At 33.5% G+C, this 19,714-nt stretch overlaps 2 protein-coding genes across 7 annotated transcripts in view; one reads left to right on the forward strand and one right to left on the reverse strand.

The window, feature by feature from the left end:
* Positions 1-18,713, forward strand: LOC108976580 (solute carrier family 28 member 3). Of its 6 annotated transcripts, XM_018945788.1 has the most exons (11): positions 47-63; positions 132-161; positions 244-1,872; positions 8,320-8,388; positions 8,457-8,498; positions 11,433-11,586; positions 12,961-13,165; positions 14,154-14,918; positions 17,880-18,207; positions 18,275-18,455; positions 18,510-18,713. In XM_018945788.1, exons 4-11 carry the CDS (start codon positions 8,341-8,343, stop codon positions 18,608-18,610), a joined length of 1,824 nt encoding a protein of 607 aa, XP_018801333.1. In that variant the 5' UTR covers positions 47-63; positions 132-161; positions 244-1,872; positions 8,320-8,340; the 3' UTR covers positions 18,611-18,713. The 6 variants fall into 6 exon arrangements, with proteins under 6 accessions (XP_018801330.1, XP_018801332.1, XP_018801331.1 ...); XM_018945785.1 differs by having other exon boundaries at positions 1-161; XM_018945787.1 differs by having other exon boundaries at positions 18-161; positions 244-1,879.
* LOC108976579 overlaps positions 18,653-19,714 on the reverse strand; it is a 25,275-nt gene continuing 24,213 nt past the window's right edge. Inside the window, exon 10 of the mRNA XM_018945783.1 lies at positions 18,653-19,303. Coding sequence (XP_018801328.1) covers positions 18,668-19,303 — 636 coding nt within the window. The 3' untranslated portion in view covers positions 18,653-18,667. The remainder of the gene's footprint in view (positions 19,304-19,714) is intronic.

Raw genomic sequence — 19,714 nt, forward strand, 5'->3', positions numbered from 1 at the left:
TCAATTTGCTTTTTCAGTATATTTTCTACATTTCGTTTACTAACGGGATAATGGAAAATCAAGGTACATGGAACGTTAGTGTTAAATTTATGCAGCTTGGCTTCGATCGAGTATTTTTTTTGTTCCCACAGACTGTCTGAAATCCTCCCATTCACTTCAAGGTAAGGTTAATTAATTTTGATAAAATCAATGTAAGCCTACATAAAATATCAACAATCATATGACTAACAATCTTTGCTGTAGGTGTACATAGAGGATGGACCCAGATTTTCCTCACTTGCGTGAACTTCTAACGCAAGTGAGGAAAATTCTCTGAAAGCAACTCACTTGGTAATGGTCAGATACAGCCCACGACTTCCGGTCTTAGACCAAATATCCTCTGGATAGCCAAAAAAACATCTATTTAAAGGCGAGATAAAATAAGAAAGCGAAACATCCCTCCCCAGGGTTAGGACCCATCACGTAAAAAAAACACTCCTTATGAAAATAACGAAACAGTCTCGGATGAGAGACATCCTTTTTATGACGACCACTACAAATTTATTAAGGATTATGATTTAAGGGCATGGACCTGGAATGTTCGGTACTTTAATTAGGAAGGTGGCGCTACCTAGCTGGTTAATGTCCTCGTAAGAGTAAAGGCTGACAGCCGTCCAGGAAGTGTGATTTACGAGGTAAGGACTAAGACGAGTAGGTCCTTGTGGCATTTGCTACAGTGGCCATATAAAGCAAATTCAGTGGGGGATTCGTGGTGGAAGAAAGACTCCGCCGATGAGTTCACTCCGGTGGATGAGCGTCTAGCCCGACGGAAGAGAAGCACGATGTGACTAAAGATGCCTTCTATTAGCGCTTGCAGCTCCCCTATGAGAACTGCCCCACCACGATGTCAAAATCGTGCTTGGCTACTTTGGTACAACGGTCGGTAAATTCAGTCTCCATGATAAAACACCTGCAAATGGGTTGACGCTGATCGACTTCGCCGGGTTGTCTGTATTACTAGATTATAACATTGGAAAATTTATCGAGCTACCTGGCTGCCTCCGTATCGAAAAGACCGAAAATGGTGTGTCTGCAGTGTTTTAAACGTACCGCCTCTGCAAACGCACATTAACAAACACAAGGAACGTTCGACGTCGAGTTTGTTTTCAAAAAAAAATGTTGTAATTTTTTCTTTGTTCTTCAGTTCGAAAATTACAACTTCACTATGCCATCAAGATACCGTTTGAAAGGAACTTGGGATTACTTTAACTAATGTGGTTCCGTTGGCTTAAAAGTAAATAACTTATTACAAACAGCGTAGCAAAATATAGGTAAATAACTTTTGTAATGATATTGATTTAAAAAATAGAAGAACACATATTCGAAAATTAATTACTTTCCAGCTGCTGTAGTCTAGTTAAAAATACTTAACAAATGTCTTTATCACTTGACGAGTATTTTTATGTTTTTATACAAGTGTTCACAAATAATATCTCAAGATCACACGCAAATCGCACACTCCCAAAAAACGTGAATTGCTGGTGAGAAGTAAATAGTCAGTTAGTACTAATTTCCGATCGTCATTTGCTCTCTTGAAACCTGTCAACTTCGTTAATTTCATTATGAAGTAAGAGCTATTAACTGTATTGTATCTCTGTACATATATTCATATGTATGCACAAATGTGCGAGTACTTAAATTTATACTGCCTTCGTATATATGTAAGTACATATTGTACATATGTAATGTAAACTTGTTCTACATCACTTCAGCTGCGACATGTTTCACGCTGCGATACCTACTTTCAGTTTGTGATTATCTGCAATCCGACCGGTTGTATTTTGATAAATTAGAGGAAACCCTGTGTTCAAAAATTCTAAAGGATCATAATCGGTAATTGGCAATTAACTTTAAATACAGTTTACAGTAATTTAGAGAAAAATAAAAACGAGAAAAAATTTAATAAACTGTCACTTTTTTAATAAATGGTAGTGGGCCCTCTATCTATCAAAATAATGTGACAATTGGAAATTTTTGAAATAGCATTCCTTTTGTCAAAAACTGCCATGTGAAATGACATTTACATCTGAAGGATATATGTACTATATATAGTACATACATGTGCATATATAAGACATATTGTCTATTGTATTCTCGTATTATCTGTAACAATTGAAATAGGAAATGTCTCAAAATTCGTATCTAAAAAATATTTCGGCTATACTACATATATACATATGTATGTATGTATAAACCATACGAACGCGTTATTGTCTCATCATGGTGGTTGGAGGTGTACAAAAGTGTGTATACAAATTAAAGCTACCCAATATAATATACAGCGGTAGAAAGAAGTTTCCACTGTATACAAAAGGGTTCGTCAATTAAAAATTACCAATGCAAAGTTTCGAACACAACCGTTATTTTAAGCCTATGTTGTTGCCCTCGAAAGGTTTTGTAAAATGTAAAGATGATCCAACATTTGCTTCACCAAGAACCTAAACAGTTTTACTTTCATATATACATAAATAAGAGGTTATTGTTTTAGATTTGGGTTGTGGGCAGCCAGGATAGAATTGTAATGTGAATCGAAAGTAATCATTTTGCGTAAATTAGTGGAAACCTCCAAATTGTATAATAACAACCTTAAAATATCCCGGCATGGAAAATGTTTTTCAAATTAGTTTTCCCTTCCGTCAGAGAACATGAAAAGTAGTTCCACGTATGGTTGTAACCGAACATATTTACCTCTTGCAATTTGTAAGATTCAAAGGTGGAGGATTTTGCACCTGTTAACTTATCTTTGTTTCACAAATATTTTCGCCATTTTTCTTTTTGAAGCTTCATTCCAATATCTTCAGTGGTATTCGATTTAGATGTTGTAAAGTGTCACCCCCATTATGTAAACTTTTTTTTTTTCTGACGTGTTTCTTTAGCACTTTTTTATAGTTTTGAGTTTTTTTCATTTTTAGCCTTTCTCTTTTGGTTGATACAGATTTAACAGTTTTTGGGTTATGTGCATTAAATCCGTACAAATTTCAATTGTAAAGCACCTTTTCCTAGTTCTGCGCTTAACATCACATTCCTCATCTGCTTTGCAAAGCTCTTCAGAGTGCCAAGGAATTGGTGTAAATTAATATAGCAAGGTGTTTTAATTTGTTGCAAAAATGTCGCTTACACGGACAGACGGACCGATTGATATTTATTTGCCTTCAACCTCATGTAGATGACGTCCAATTTTTTTATTGGGTGTGGTGTTGCATATTAATAGCAATGTTCTAAGAGGAATCGAATTAAATTATGAAATGTACCTGCAGAAGAGTTGTAAAGAGTTAAAATATTGCATCTTTTTCACCAATATACATAATATATGTAAATATATTTGTAGTCATGTGAACACAATCGCCTACAGTATTATCGTTAGAAACACGTGACTTTTCTGTACTATACTCGAAAAACAATGACCAACTCGTTAAAACGCAGTGATCATCACCAACGTCAGTCCGATAATAAACTAAATGAAAATTTGCTTATTGGTCTATAAAATAATAAAAGCATTTAATTTATTGCCTTTTCAAATAAATGAATTACAAAAATTAATCAGAAATCCGATAAGATCGACTTATTTAACCTTATCTAAAGCTTCATATTTTAATCTTTAATCGACACTAGTTTGCAAAATCTGTAAACTAAACTTAAATACATCAATCGAATTGTGTTCATACAGTAAAAACCAATAAATTACGTAGTACGTAATTAGCACGGAATCTATAAGTAGTGTTTGAAACTATTAGCGTTAGAAATATACTATATACATGTTTAGGTATGAAAACTAATTGATAATTGAGGATTCGAACCGGCGTCTAACGCAAAAGATATTATTCTGCTATTCAATTATTAAAGGGTTTCAATATTTGATAAAAATATAATTATGTTTTATTTAATACTAAAAAATGTATACATTAACTTTCTAGCCAATAATGTCAGATAATTATATGAAACTAAATAAATTGTCCTAAAAAGTTGAAACACTGAGATCCAATAATAAAACTTTGACAAACATCTCGAAACTAGAGATAACGAATGTGTTTAAAATTCTATTCCACCCAAACATAGTATTCGGGTAAATTTTAGAAGTGCATCCCCCGATTTCGGGTTGTGTACGGACAGAGGAAGTCCTCTAAATCAAGAAAAAAATATATAATATATATATGTAACTATATATAGTACATATATATGAAGCTGACTTATGGTTTTGAGATATTTGCATTTAATCTTCAAAAATTCAACTATTTAAAACGCGCGTAAAACTCCGATTTGAAATGAGTTTTACACTTATATTTTAAACTTTTATATCCACTAGCTTTTCACTATGTAATTCGTTTCTAACCATTTATTTTATATTATATAATGCAAAATTAACTTTTATTCAATATTTAACTTTGGTTCAGTTATTTTTGTTCACACAATAGCAAAAGGGTTGCTTTCTAACTACTAATCAGTGTTACGTTATTTCATATTTCATCAGAAGAACCAAAAGAAATAAAGAAGACAAATAATATCCCAATGACTGGAAATAAATAACACATTAGTTTTTCACATAGAATTCTTTTCTACATTGGCGGTCTTCGGCCCCGATTCAAAAAAATAACCCTGGTCGCACCTCTTTCGCGTTGAACTCCTTTCTGCAAACTAACAGAAGGTTTCAAGACCGGAGCATACTCTTGTAGAACCGCCAAATGTGATCCAGTAATCCATGCCCAGAGCATACTAAAATTATGGAGGAAATACTTCTCCAGCCTGCTAAATGGCAGTAAGATCATAACCCCAGGAGAAGAAAACCCGATTAAACAATTGGTGGCGATGGAGCAGACGTTCCATTGCCGGACCATGAACAAGTTCGAATAACAATTACCCGTCTAAAGAACAACAAAGCGGCGTTGGTAGATGGATTCCCGACCGAGCTATTCAAGCACGGCAGCGAAGAACTGATAAGGAGCATGAATCAGCTTCTTTGTAAAATATCGTCGGACGCAAGCATGCTCAACGATTGGAATTTAAGACCTTAACCTTAAGAATTTAAGCCCAATCCACAAAAAGGAAGACCCCACAATCTGCGCCAACCACTGTGGAATCAGTTTCCTAAACATCGCATATAAGGTTTTATCGAGCGTCTTTTGTGAATGATTAATAGCCCACCGTCAACAAGCTGAATCCAACGCAGAATATCTCTTGCTAATAAGTGCTACTTCTGACTATGTAGGCAATTGATAAGTAAAGTCCTCTTTTGACGAACAAATACAAAACTCTATACTCATTATTGCCGTCCTGCTATACGGTGCAGAGGCATGGACGATGACAACATATGATGAGTCGACGTTGCGAGTTTTCGAGGAAAAAGTTGAGCGTTGGCCATGGCGAATATCGTATTCGATGGAACGATCAGCTGTATGAGATATACGATGCCATTGGCATAGTTCAGCGAATTAAAACACAGCGCTGTTGTTATCTCGGCTATAACCGCGTAAGCGGTTTCTACGCCAATGAAGAAGAAGAAGTTCACTGGAATTTCAGAACGACTTACCGATTCATTTCAAACTTTGTACCCATTTTTGACATATAAAATACCTCGCCCCATCGTTCACTAAATTTTGGTTTTTTAAATTAATGGTGGTTTTTACCCACAAAATGTCTGAATTCTTTAATGGAAAATAGCTGTTTCACTTTAAATGGCCGCCAAAAACTTTTTAATGAAAGGAAATTATCAGAGAACGATTTTTCTTGGGTTTTTTTTCGGATAATTTCCAGCCGAGTTATGGTGAACATGCAAAATACTTTTTCTCAAGTCGATCTGGACGTATGCTTCAATATTTTATGAAAAAATTACCCTATTTTATGAAAAAATTACCCTAGATTGTCAAAAATATGTTCAATAATATACAAATTGTCCAAATAAACTAATTCAATCTATATTACGGAAATAAATTCGCAAAAAAGTATTTTTCTACCTTAAAACCTTACCAAGAGATACCCCCACCCTTTAGAATGTTCTTATTTAGAGTGCTCATACAGCATATACACGCGCAATTAATTACCTATTGCTGTTATTTACGTATATATACAGCGTAAAACATTTAAAAAATGTGACTCAATAAATTTAAGAAATAAAATGACACGAGGGTCTGTTATCATTACTTAGATTAACAATTTTATAGCAGCACTTAGAGTATTATCATTCTTGGGCAATACCACATCAAATCTAAAACAATTTTTGATAACTAGCTATGACAACATCTTACTTGTTTCCTATATTTCTTTATTACTACACTATATAAACAGTGTAAAGCAAAAATTGATACTACACCGGATAGTTTGCAATTTCAAGATTCCAAGTACATATGCATGTAAAACAGCTAGGGAGAACTAAGTACGGGCGCAACCGAACATCTTATGCATTTACGAGTCCCTTTATCCGCCAATTCGAATGGACCCAAGAAAATCTCCAACACTTAACTGACGATTTTCAATCACTATATCCTTCACTTTTTTAATATTTTCATCAGTTCAAGAAGTCGAAGGTCGTCCAGAACGAAACCTGTCTTCAACGATCTCTCGACCATCTTTTGTGGCTTTGTACCACTCGTAGGACACAATGTCTACGCACACGAAATTTCGTTATATGTACACAATTTTAGACAATTTAGATATTTTTATCCTCACAGCTTGCACCACGGCTCTCAAGGCTATTCCGGAGAATGCCTACTGCGATGCCACGCTGGCAGCGCTGCATGGCCGCAGAAAATGGCTATTTTGAAAGTTTTTAAAGAATTGTAACGATTGGTTTAATATTTTTTTTTAAATCGCCTCAGTCCTATTACTTAAAAAACAATTGTTCAGTTATGGCACATTATAGGTTTTCCTTTAATGGCGTTTTGTAAATTTACTCGTAATCTTTTTTTTTTGTTTTGCCTAGGATCATCAAGATATCATCTAATTTTTTATTAAAGTTACTGCTTGCACGGACACACAAACAGTCACCCGGATTTCAACTTTTCTTGTCTTCCTCATCATTTATATACATAACGTACAACCGTTATGTGAACAAAACTATTATATCCGTATGTATTCTGTAGCTTCAAGTTACAAATGCGACAGTTTTTCGAAATTTGAAAAATATGCGTAGTGCCATTGTCAATCGTTTTTCTGTTAAATTTTTGACCAACTACAAAAGCCTTTTCAAATAACTTAAGCTCATCCGACTCTGTTATGTTACAAGCCTCTTTGACATTTTAGTGGCATTCTTTTTATTAATTTTTATCTTCAAAATTTTATACGTTTTGGCCAGTTTCTTCTATTATGGGTCCACAAAAAATCGTTGTATAGAAAAACATTCCGCAAATTCAAAGAATTCACAATACTCCGGAAATTAATCTTGAGTGTAAAGTTTAACGTTTAACCTATTTCCTTAATGAGTTATCACACTGTTAGAAGTTTTTATTATAACCATTCCTATATCATCTGATTTTAACAAATTTTACTGCCTTTATAAAGCAGTAATATGAATATAATATGAAATATTTAATTTTACGTACTATTTAATTAATTGAAGTGAGAGGTATACTTGTATATATAACGAAGAAACAAAACAAAAACGTTAACTTCGGTTGCACCGAAGCTATAAAACAGTTCACATATAAAAAGATTCCTTAAAAAACTTGATTCTGTTTGATTAGTTATTATGTCAGCCATGAGCTATGGCGATCCGATCTGAACTATTTCTTTGGATATTGCATTATGGCCTTAGATAATATTCCCTACCAAATTTTGTGAAAATTTCTCATCAAAAAACATGATTCCAATCGCTCAAGTTTTATATGACTGCTATATGCTATATATCCGATATCAACAGATCTGGCAAAGGATCACCTTACTGGGGAGAAACGGGTGCAAACTTCGTGGCAAACTTAATATAATAAAATACTGTTCAGTATACAAAGTATATAGCGCGGCTAGCAGCGAATACGACAAATAAAAAACTATCGTTGGGTAAAAACCCAAATGATAACTAACTTCTTCAAATATTTTGATAATTTTGTCTTTTATTATTTTGATTTTTATTTTGTTATGTTTTATGAAAAATTCGATAGAGAACTTTTATATCGCAAGCAAAATTCGAACAAATTAAACTTTATGCATTCGCTAAGTAATAGCAAATATATGAAATATTAACAATGTTGGAAAAACTAATATTGTTATTAATATTTTCTTTTAATATTTTACTAGTATGCATATATATATTTAAAATATTTTGATACAAACAAATTAAATCATTTATTCTAGCAAATCCCGCAGGCGACTGTAATGAAAATGGAAAGGGGGCGGGCTAATACCGCGTATGAGATTAGTGATGTAAGTTACCTACATATAAAAACTAAATTTTATAAGTAACCATTATGCTTCCTTTCAACTGGTTTTAGCCCTCAGAAAATGGGGCAAACGCCGATAACCATGTGAAAAAGGTGATGGTTTTAATATTTTAATGTGCATATGCATGTTAAAAACGATATATCAAGGGGTTATTCTTGTCCAGAAAATTAAAAAAAAAATTGTCATATATCGATAGCTTAGATATTCAAAGATATATCTCTAAATGATCATTCAAAATTAAATATATTTTCGAAGTTATAGCCGTTTTAGTGTCGTGGCAACTGGACGGTTTTAGCGGACGACGAAACTTTATAGTCTGTAGTTTATAGTTCTTCCCCACTACTTTTTCACGATATAGTTGCTACAATGAAGTTCTAATATCTCTCTATCACATAAAGCCAAAAAAAATTAAAAATTAAAATTGTTAATATGTTAAAAAATTTCCATTAAGTAGAAAAATAGAATTTTTTTTGTGTAAGCACTTTTTCTGTATTTATTTTCAGTTTTTCAACTTCTTGAGATAGCGACACTCGTACTAATCAAGAATCCATCATTGTATTATTTTTCAGATGACCCAGGGGCGGATCGACGGGAGGGGACTACGGATAGTTCCCCTCCCAAAAAATAAAAGTTACTCTTTATATCCATCATAAGTGACAGTGATCGAACAAAAACTTTTGACAAAATTATAAAGTTTCGCAATCCAACATAACCCCTTCCCCAAACTCTACTCTGGATCTGCCCTTGAGATGACCACAAGAGTAGAAATCAAGAACGCACAACTCAATGATATTTTTTTTATACTATTGCCACATGTTGCTATAAAGTATAATAATTTTATTAATCTTACGGTCGTTTATATTACCTAAAACTTAGTGAGATATACTATATGTATATAAGAGTTATATAGTTAAATGATCAGGATGACGAGACAAATTGAGGTATCGCAATGAAATATACATATGTTGGCAAAAAAAGTGAGGACGAGTTCATAGATGGGAGCAATTGGACCTCCCCCATGCCCATAAAACGGCATTAAAGGAATACCTCAAAACTATCATAACTAAGCAATACAAACTAAACATACTGAGAAGCTTAATGGGAGCTGGCCGAACATCAGTAAAGTTATTTAAGTGAAACTTTGCGCAAATAGTGTCCTCAAAGTATTTAATCGTAGGCCAAAAAATTTTCGAAATCGGATGAAAAGTTATTCCACACTTCTCATACGTAGGTTGTCTTTTAAATTTCGGAATTTGACAACTCTAGTCTTGCAATCTGGCAAGCACAACTTTATCACAAAGTTTAACATTTTCGATGATATATATAATCAGAACGAGCTGTGTGGTTTACAGTTACATAAAATATTCATCTCGGCCAAAAAAAAATCCTCCCCCATCGTTCTCTGATAATTGTTTCTTTCATTCTTTCTTGGCGGTCATTTAAAGTGAAAGCTGCTATTTTCCACAAAAAATTTCCGCATGAATAATATATTGTAGATTGTCAAAAGTATGGTTAATAATGTACAAAAGCTCCGAATAAAATTACTCAATCCATATTTGAGAAATAAATTCCTAAAAAAAGTATTTTTTTTTTAACTTAAAAACCTTGACCTTAGTTATAGTTTGATTTTGCCCATCTGTAACGAGAACTTCCTCAGAGTGGTTAGAATTTTATCGATGTTTACTTAAGCTATCGCTTGCACGATTGACTTACACGCAGACATGTGAAATTCTAGTGGTCCCGTTAAATTGATTTGATGTACAATTCGGGTTGTGTTTAGTATCGCGCCGGTTAATTTTAAATACGCATGTATGCTTAAATTACGAACTTTATTTTAAAACATATTTTATAAAAATCGGTTCACAAATTTTTCCACAAATTCACTKTAAAAAATGCTATTTTTTGCAAATTTCTAAATATATGCTAGTGTATTTTCATCTGTTGTGCATTGTATCAAACCAATTATGGATACATTTTCACGCACATAGTATATTACTTATGAATTATAAAAATCACTAGCAATGTTTTTAATTACTTTTGATCGTTAATTTCTTTGTAAATCTTTAAATAAAATACACCTTTTTCTGCATTGAATTCAATAATGCGAAAAACCAAAATGACTGCCTAATTTGAACTGTCAAATTACCGAGAAAGCACGAACACAAGGGAATAGATTAAACCCACTAGCAATAAATGTATGAAGTGAACACGAAAAGGTGTTCAATGCTAAATTAACTGTGGATGGCGTAGCCGGTGTTGGACCGGCYAGGGTTATTTTTTTAAAGCGCGGCCCAATGCCGCTTAACGATTTCATTTTGATTTTCTTTATTTTGATTCCTTGTCCATACAAAAATGTTGCCTGGGTTGCATTGGTTTCAGTTTGTATGGAAAAATGAGCAAAAAAAACTGATTTTTCCTCCCTACCGGTCTATACAGGTCTATAAGGGCTCTAGGGGGTCGAGGGAGGTTTTTTTTAAAAAGTTCGATCCTTCCTCTTTCCAATAAGGGTTTCTCCATAAACGATACTTAACCGGCGCGATACTAAACAATCCCCTACAATTCTTTATTTCTGTCAATTAATTACTATTGTTACAAATATCCGTTAGAAATAACCTATCAGTTCAAAGCATCAGTTATATTGAATCAAACGTATATCGGTAATCAATAACATATCAGGCGTTGTTAGTTAGACAAGCCTAAGTAAAGTACTTACATAACGTATGAATCTACAAGAATCCTTAATTAAAACCATTTAATTGTCAGTAAGACTTTAGCTTACTTGATGTTAGGGAGCCCAAACAGGTTTGGATGATCACGAAGGCCTTTTTATGCGCGGCAAAACAGTTTGCCCCAACATTTTTGTCATCGAAAATGTATCTACGAAGAATACCAGGTATTATTCAACGACGTGTATCATATATAAATTTGATTTTGAGTTTCTACATATGTTTATATGTGATTTCATAGTATCGTAATCAACTAGTGTTCGATAACTACATTCACATATGTATGTGTTCTGCTTTCAGGCCAACATAAGTGAATCTACATTGAAATCCAAAAGCAGAACATCAAATATAAAACGAAGAATACGAAAAGCTTCTCACAAGGGCCTAAACGTGGGAATACACCTTGTTGTGGCGGGATATTTCGCTTATGCGACGTATCACTACATCGATGTCGGTGAGTTTCAGTTGAAGGAATTTTAATAGTCTTATCCTACTGCTCCGCTACTTGCATTGGATATATAAGTCTATATTGATGTCTTCATACTCCCCCCTTCGAGGATGTAGTTTGTCTTAACCCGATAATTACCATACATGAACTATTAATGACATTGTACTCGTTTTAAGGATCTCTTATCTTTAAATTAAGTATAAGTGTTCAAACTTCTGTTGGTTGTGTATTTATTGATTTGACTTGTTAAATTTTGTTTTGTATATTAATTCAAGAATAATATTAAGTCAGTACTGGTGTAGCCAGTGGTGCACCCCAGTCGCCAATGTGAGTAGCTTTTTAAATGAGTTCAAGGATTTTAGCGGTTGTAGCTTTTCCAGGAGATAAATACAATATAAAACGTTGTTGGATTGACTTCATTTTAATAGAAGCAGAATAATACGTACAACTATTTTTGCCTCATCCCTATAGCGCCTCTACAGCAGCAAAAGAAAGTCGATACTTTCCTTATTCTCTTCTCAATGTTTGGCTTCTATGAACGCATTCTATCAAGGGCAAGTCACAGGAACTTCACTCAGTCTAGAGGGTTTGGTGAAAGGATGGACAGAGGGACGGTTAAGCTTTTATGTCTCGTGGTGAAAAAATCTTTCCATTATCCATTACGCCAAATGTCGGTGCCGCACCAAATGTGGCTTTTCCCCTGCGTCGCTTGACTGAAAATGGGGAAAACGGATTATAACCGCACCCACTGTTCATATAACGGTTCAGTTGAAAACTACATTAAGTAAATAAGTTTTTAAAATTTTGCATGCAGGATGGTACATGGTAAATGATCGTAGCACCGCCCACCCTTAGGTGGAATCCCATATCTTAGGTACGTCTTGAAATTTTTATGTTATTTTGTGGAAATGGGCGAAATCTACTTAGAACAACGCCTAATTCCCTTGTATCACAATTTTTAGTCCCAATGACTCTTTCACTTGAGCAAATGATTGTAGATTGCGTAGCAATCTGTATATTCAGGCTCAAGACTCTTGGATCCCTTTATGTGAACAGGGATCACAACACCTCCATTAGGCCAATCAAGTTCATGGAATTCATCAGAGTGCTGGGCCTTTGTAAATGAGGAGAGGGCACAATAGAGCTGAAGTCGCGGTGCAAACCTCAAAATAATTTATATTCTTTTCTAAGTGAAATATGGCACTTTGGATAAAAATAGACTAGTAATAGAACTATGTGAGTCTATGACCCATAATATTAGCAACTAAGATTGCGAAAAGTAGTGTATGTCATTCACGGTTTAATATAAAGTTTTACAATGCGAGAGTATGAAACCTTAACTTTAATAATAATATTTAATGTAAGCATTTCATTTTGCAGAGAATAATGAGTGCGATTCCCTTAAACCAAATGAATTATGTGGCATTCAATTCTGCAGTGGTTATGGGTTATTGGTACTGCTATTGGCGTTCATTTACCTTGGCCTTTTATATTTTCAAATCATAAAACCGAAGGTAGGCAGGACCTTACATCGGAATTATATTTATCCACTTGGAAAGCGATGGAAGAAATTCAGTCGAACAAGGTAAATATTTAAAATAGTATTCGTCGGACCGTGATCAGGATCCGAACACAAATTTTGCAAATGAATTTAGTTTACTTTTTTTATGATGATATTAATCCCCAACACAGCTTTTTTGGTCTATATTACTGACAATTAAAAGTATGTTATAAAAACATATATGAAATGCTAGATTATAACATAGATTTGTTGTAAAATTTATGAATACAAATATTATGCCATTTATTTAGTTCTTTTTAAACCTTAATTGTTTAGTATTTCTTTTGAAAAGGTTTTTGTATGGTTATTTCTTTTATTTTTTCCCCCCCCATAGTGCACCAAAAATTAAAAAAAAAAAAAATAGGCTGAAACCAACCCGATGCAGTTATGAATAATTTTGTTCCTCTCTTTTACTTATGTAAAGCATAGAGAATTTCAAAATAAGCATCTTTACTTAGCCTTAGTACTTTTTATTTCAGTTCGCTCTTCATTGTCAAAACGCTCTTGTAGAGGCCTTAACGAATTAATAATTAAAATTTTCCTTCCTGTCGACAGTCGTCGAAGGCTGTTACTATTATTCATCCATTTGCACACAATACTTTTCTGAAAAACCATACCCTTCTAAATAAGAAACGTGTACTACTTTCTTTACTTGAGGGCAAAACTAAAATAAATCTTAAAAATAGCATGAAATACCCATTAAAACTATATTAGAGTAAATACAAAATTCTCTTCTACCAGTGAACCAACTCCTGTCCCTGTGTTTTTTTCTTCTATAGACGACTCCAAGAAGGCAAGAGTTGAAATTATTTACGGAAGTAGTATATTCTGTGTATTCCATTAAGTGTTTGATATATGCTAATATTTTTTCTGATTAATTTTGAAGTACTTCATGATGATAATACTATATATATACGAGTATGCATTACTCATAGTATTATTGAAGAAAAGTTTTGCTATATTTTTAAAATTTATACACACTACATGTTAACATAATTTTCTTCCACATTAGACTTGTATCCGGTATAATGCTCATAGTCCTTATAATTTTACTGGCAATTTTTTTGTATTTTGAAACCAAAGAGGACAGAAATAAATTAAGATCGCTGTTGGCTCCATGTTTACTCATCTTAGCAGGTTACGTATTTTCTTCAAATCGCAACGCAATCAATTGGCGAACCGTGATATCGGGAATAGCATGCCAATTTATTTTGGGTATCCTGTGCCTTCGGTGGGATGTAGGCCGTAAAATCTTCGAATGTCTAGGCGATAAAGTGGCCACCTTTCTTTCGTTTAGTGATGAAGGAAGTCGTTTTGTATTTGGAGATGCAGTAATCGATGACGGAATTTTCGCTTTTGCAATCTTGCCAGTGATATTTTTCTTCAGTTTTTTTATTTCAATTTTACATTATTGGGGTGTTATGCAATGGACAGTTATGAAACTCGGGTGGCTGTTACAACAAATTTTGGGTACAACTGTTTGTGAAAGTGTTACATCAGCCGCTAATATATTTCTCGGCATGTCAGAGAGTCCAATGCTTATTAGACCATATCTTACCAAGCTTACATCCAGTGAATTGCATTCAATTATGTCCTCTGGATTCGCAACAGTCTCCGGAACGGTATTGGCTGCATATTTATCCTTTGGTGCTTCGGCAGCTCACTTAATAACTTCAAGCGTTATGGCAGCTCCAGGAGCATTGGCTTTTTCAAAACTTTACATGCCGGAAACAGAGGAGAGTCAAACTTCGTCAAAAAATATTCAACTAGAAAAATCGTAAGTTAACATTAAAGTAAAATTGATCAGGGATGTGAACTTTTTATTTAAACAAATTTTGGATTAAAAATTAGATTCTTATTTTTTGCAAATTTTATTTTTTAATTTGAATTTGTAAGTTTGCCGACCAGGGCTCCAGAGTATTGAAGATGATGGCTCTGTGCGAGCTGAAGTTTAAAATAGTAGAACACAAAGCACCCAAACGCGCAAAATGTCAATGAGTTTGGTAAATTTTAATTTTTAACTCGATTTGTGTAATTAAAATTATTTATATTCTGAAATTCCTTTTTTGGGATTAAAATTGTATTTATTTTTAAATCCAGCATTTGGGATTAATAATGCTTTTTCTTAGTTTGTAAACCCGTATTTGAGATAACAAAATAAAAAAAATTAATTCAAATGTTAATTTGCAACCAGGTTTAATTATTATATTTGTAACGGGCATAACTAAATAAAAGCGTTGAGCGGCGCGTTAATGGCGACGCGATATTCTTAAACTTTAAGTAAAACTCTCCTTTAAATTATAAAATTAGTACAAAAGACGAGAAGCGCGAATGGAATTAGTTTATTAATAATTAATTTGTGCAAGCATTAAACATCGCGTCTTTGAAAAAGCAAAATTACTTTTTAATTCGCTGTCAAAATATAATCTTTCAACCCTCAGGGTTATCGCCGCGTTTATTTCGGTATGCCCCATACAAAATATATGAGAATGAGGAATTTTCGGCAGGAATTTGCCGCTGCCATTTTTATTTAGGGACTTATAGCCCTGACAGACGTGCAAAATTAATGCGCCTTAAGCAACGCTAATGCGCATGTAAATTTTATGGTGACAAACGGCAGACTTGTGCATTTAGACAGCTGATAGTGAAATTTTTTTATTTATTAAAGAAAAAGTGAAATAAAAATGTACGTACAGTCATGTGAAAAATAATAGGGACACTTGCTTGAAAATAGGTAAAAAAAAAATAAAATCTGATTCATTTTAATGTAACATGCAATTGTTTGCTGGGATGTCAGTGAAGTAAAGAACCGTTATCAAAGAAAAAATATTTGGCGTCGTTTCGCAGCTGTTGATCATTTTGTGAAGTGAGATCGTTTTTGAGTGTGCGAAATAATAGGGACGGGAATTTAAAATTGGTGTTAGTTTTGAAATTGGGATTCTTAAAACTTTTAAGCAATAAAGGTATTGTATATGAGATTTTATATAATCATAAATTGAGAAGGTTAACATATAATTTAATTTAGTAATTTAAAATGGGCAGAGAGTAAGCAAATAAAACACCTCCACAATCAGGGTTTTTCATACCGGAAAATAGCCGAAACGTTGAATTACTCCAAGAGAATGGTAGAGAATGCAATAAAATATAAGCCTCAGGAAGAAACGCGTGGACGAAAATCAAAAATATCTCCAACTCTTGAAAGGAATATAATGCGATTTTTAAAAAAGGACCCATTTTCATCCTCTAGTGAACTTAAAAAAATATATTCTTTGGACGTCGACACTTCTACCATTCGTAAATGGCTAATTAATAAAAATTTAAAAGCAAAGAGACCCAGAAAAGTACCTTTTCTGTCAAACCAAATGTGATTAAAAGGTTACATTTTGCTAATAAGCACGTCAAGTGGCCAGTGGAGAAATGGCGCAATATACTGTGGTCAGATGAGACCAAATATAATCTTTTTCACCCTGACTGCGGTACTCAACATGTGCGCAGGCCAGTGAACACAGCTTTTAACCCGCAATATACAGTTAAAACTGTAAAACACGGAGGAGGATCAATTATGGTGTGGGGATGTTTCTCTTACCAAGGAGTTGGTCCAATATATCGAATTAAGGACACAACGACAGCGGTGACTCATTGCAATATATTAAATGAGGTTATGATGCCTTATGCTGAGGAAAACATGCCCCTTCGATGGGTTCCAGCAAGACAACGACCCAAAACACACATCGAAGCTAGCAAACAAATGGTTCTCGGATAACAATATAAACGTGTTAAGCTGGCCTGCTCAATCACCGGACTTAAATCCCATCGAGAACTTGTGGCAACAAGTGAAAGTAGCTTTGAAGGATAAAAAAGCAACAAACAATGACGCACTTTGGCTGCTGATACAGGAAGCGTTACTTCGCCGATGTCTGGCTGTCATTCAAAATAAAGGATTTGCAATGAAGTATTGAAAAATCAAATTCTAAAAGTCAAAAGAATTTTGTAAAAAAAAAATGAATTGAACATTCTTCTTTGAATTTAATTTGAGTTATTTTCTCTAATATTCTCATCGTAAAAACATAAAGCTATTTAAAAATAAAAACACAATTTCAAACTTAATGAAAATATTTGTTTTATTTGCATTTTTACGAAATACCGCCATGTGTGCCTATTATTTTTCACTTGACTGTATAAGGTTAATCATCAATAGAAATTTTGGTACTTTTGGAAAATCAATATAAATTTAACGAAAAAAAATTAGTTTATTATTAACTACGTCAAAAAATAATAGAGTGAAATTAAAAGCAATAATTGATTGTAATGCGGAAAAAGTGTGCGAAAAAATTAAGAATATTGGGAAAATGTATATCAAAATGTGTGTTGTTTATTTTCTGCCATCTAAAAATATTAAAATTTGTTTTTGTTAATATACTAGCACATAGTTTAATTAGCAATACAAAACTGCTTACCTCTGATGCTGACTTCAAGCGACATCTGTCCAAAAATAGAAAAAATACAAATTACAGTTTGGCGAACTATCAATTATTGTTAGATTATCAGCCGATTTATTTCTATTTATTGTCGGCATTATCTCGTTTATCCTTACATATTTACTTATATGTTAATTTATATTTAGATAAATAAATGAGGATTGCACCGTGACCTAGTGTCTATTGTGCCCAAATTATTTATATTAATTCCATTTAGCCAAGGCTGATATGTCAATTTCATTTCATGCACAATAATACAGAGAAGACTCTTCAATACTGGATGCTGCTTCGAACGGGGCCAATAATGCTATTCCTATTGTAGCAGGAATAATTGCCAATATCGTCGCTTTTGTTGCATTTGTGGCATTCCTCAATGGTGTCGTTAACTGGCTATGTTTTTTAGTTGGGTTGGAAGATATCGATTTTGAATGGATATTTTCGAAGCTTTTTATACCACTGGTGTGGACGATGGGTGTGGCCTATGAAGACTGTAATATTGTAGCAAAAATTGTCGCCACTAAGTCAATCATCAATGAATTTGTGGCTTATGAGCGTTTGGGTGAATACATCAAAAGTGGAGTATTGGAAGTAATGTTACAGCTCACAAACAAACACTCTAAATAAGATCATCTGTGACTTCACTTTAATTTTATAGGCTCGCAGCATAAGTATAACAACATTTGCAATTTGCGGCTTTGCAAATCCGAGTGCTCTGGGCATACTCATTGGTACACTCAGCGCAATGGCACCAAATAGAAGATATGTGATAACTTCAGTTGCCATGCGGGCATTTGTTGTTGGCAGCATAGTATGTTTTGTATCTGCTAGTTTTGCGGGTAAGTTAGAATTATTTCATAAAATATTCTAGTAAAAAAAAACCTTCTTTCTAGGCCTTTTACTCCAGGAGGAACAGGAAAGTCGCCTGTACAATAAATTCCTTAACGCACCAGAACGGAAAAATATAACAATTGCCATTTTTAAATCCCAATAAAGTTTTCAACTATTGATGTTACACATTCTATGTTTTAATAAATTAATACTTTGGGTATTAATAGTGACGATCAGTGATTACTTTAATATCCTTACATAATTTATTTAATTTTGCATAATCATTTTCTGTTAGTTTTTGAGAAAACATGTTAATTTTCTGCAACAACTGATTGAAATTTTGTATAGTGTCGTCGATTTCACTTCCGTCAAAGGTTATGTCATTTCGTGGACGTTTACGAAGAACATGTGTGGGCCTTAAACTTATCGCACTATCTACATTATTTTCAATGTTGGCGTTAAACTCAAAATCAGCTGAACAAATAACCGATGGTTTAGGTACTTTTTCAAATGTGCTAACTTGAATTATATCAGGTATTTCTACTTGGTTGTAAATAGCTTCGGCAATATTTCGAACAATCGAATTAGCTTTCCGCTTACAGAAGCATTGTATAATTAACCAAAACGACAGCATCGGAAAGCACATTCCACCCTGAAAGTTTTTTTCAATAAACGTAATAATTTTCAATTCTATTTCTTCATTTATATGGTTATTCGCCATAAGTAATAATCCAGCACTCATCAGTCTTTGGAAAGATGGTTTCGCTCCGCAATTTGTAAGTAGATCCGCAATTTTTTGTTGTAAGCAATCAGGGACTTTTGCTTTATATTTCACAAGCTTGTACATGTGCGAAACCTAAAATAAACGGTTGACCTTTTATTATATTTAAAATTCTCTCATACATTAATATTATTAATACTACCCACCCCCATATACATAAGTATATTAGTATTGTTTGTCATTACTTCGAAGATAGTTCAAATTATATGTAGTATTTAAACGTAAAACAATAAAGGAGAAAATTATGAAAGGAATATTTTGTTAGTAAGAAAGTATATACTTGAAATCTGTTATTATGTTTCATTAAGTAATTGTTATAGAATTTATTCATAATCCGTTTGATTTTATCAGAAACATATTTTGTTCTAGTCCAAATATTTTTAGTTTTCCATGCGCCTATAACGCGTTGGCTTTACTGCACTAACACCTCTACATGTTGTGCATTTTTACAGAAGTGTTAAAATAAGACAACCGATCTTGAGCATA

Source organism: Bactrocera latifrons, unplaced genomic scaffold (assembly GCF_001853355.1).
Source record: "Bactrocera latifrons isolate USDA-ARS-PBARC rearing strain unplaced genomic scaffold, ASM185335v1 scaffold_784, whole genome shotgun sequence".
Taxonomy (NCBI): domain Eukaryota; kingdom Metazoa; phylum Arthropoda; class Insecta; order Diptera; family Tephritidae; genus Bactrocera; species Bactrocera latifrons.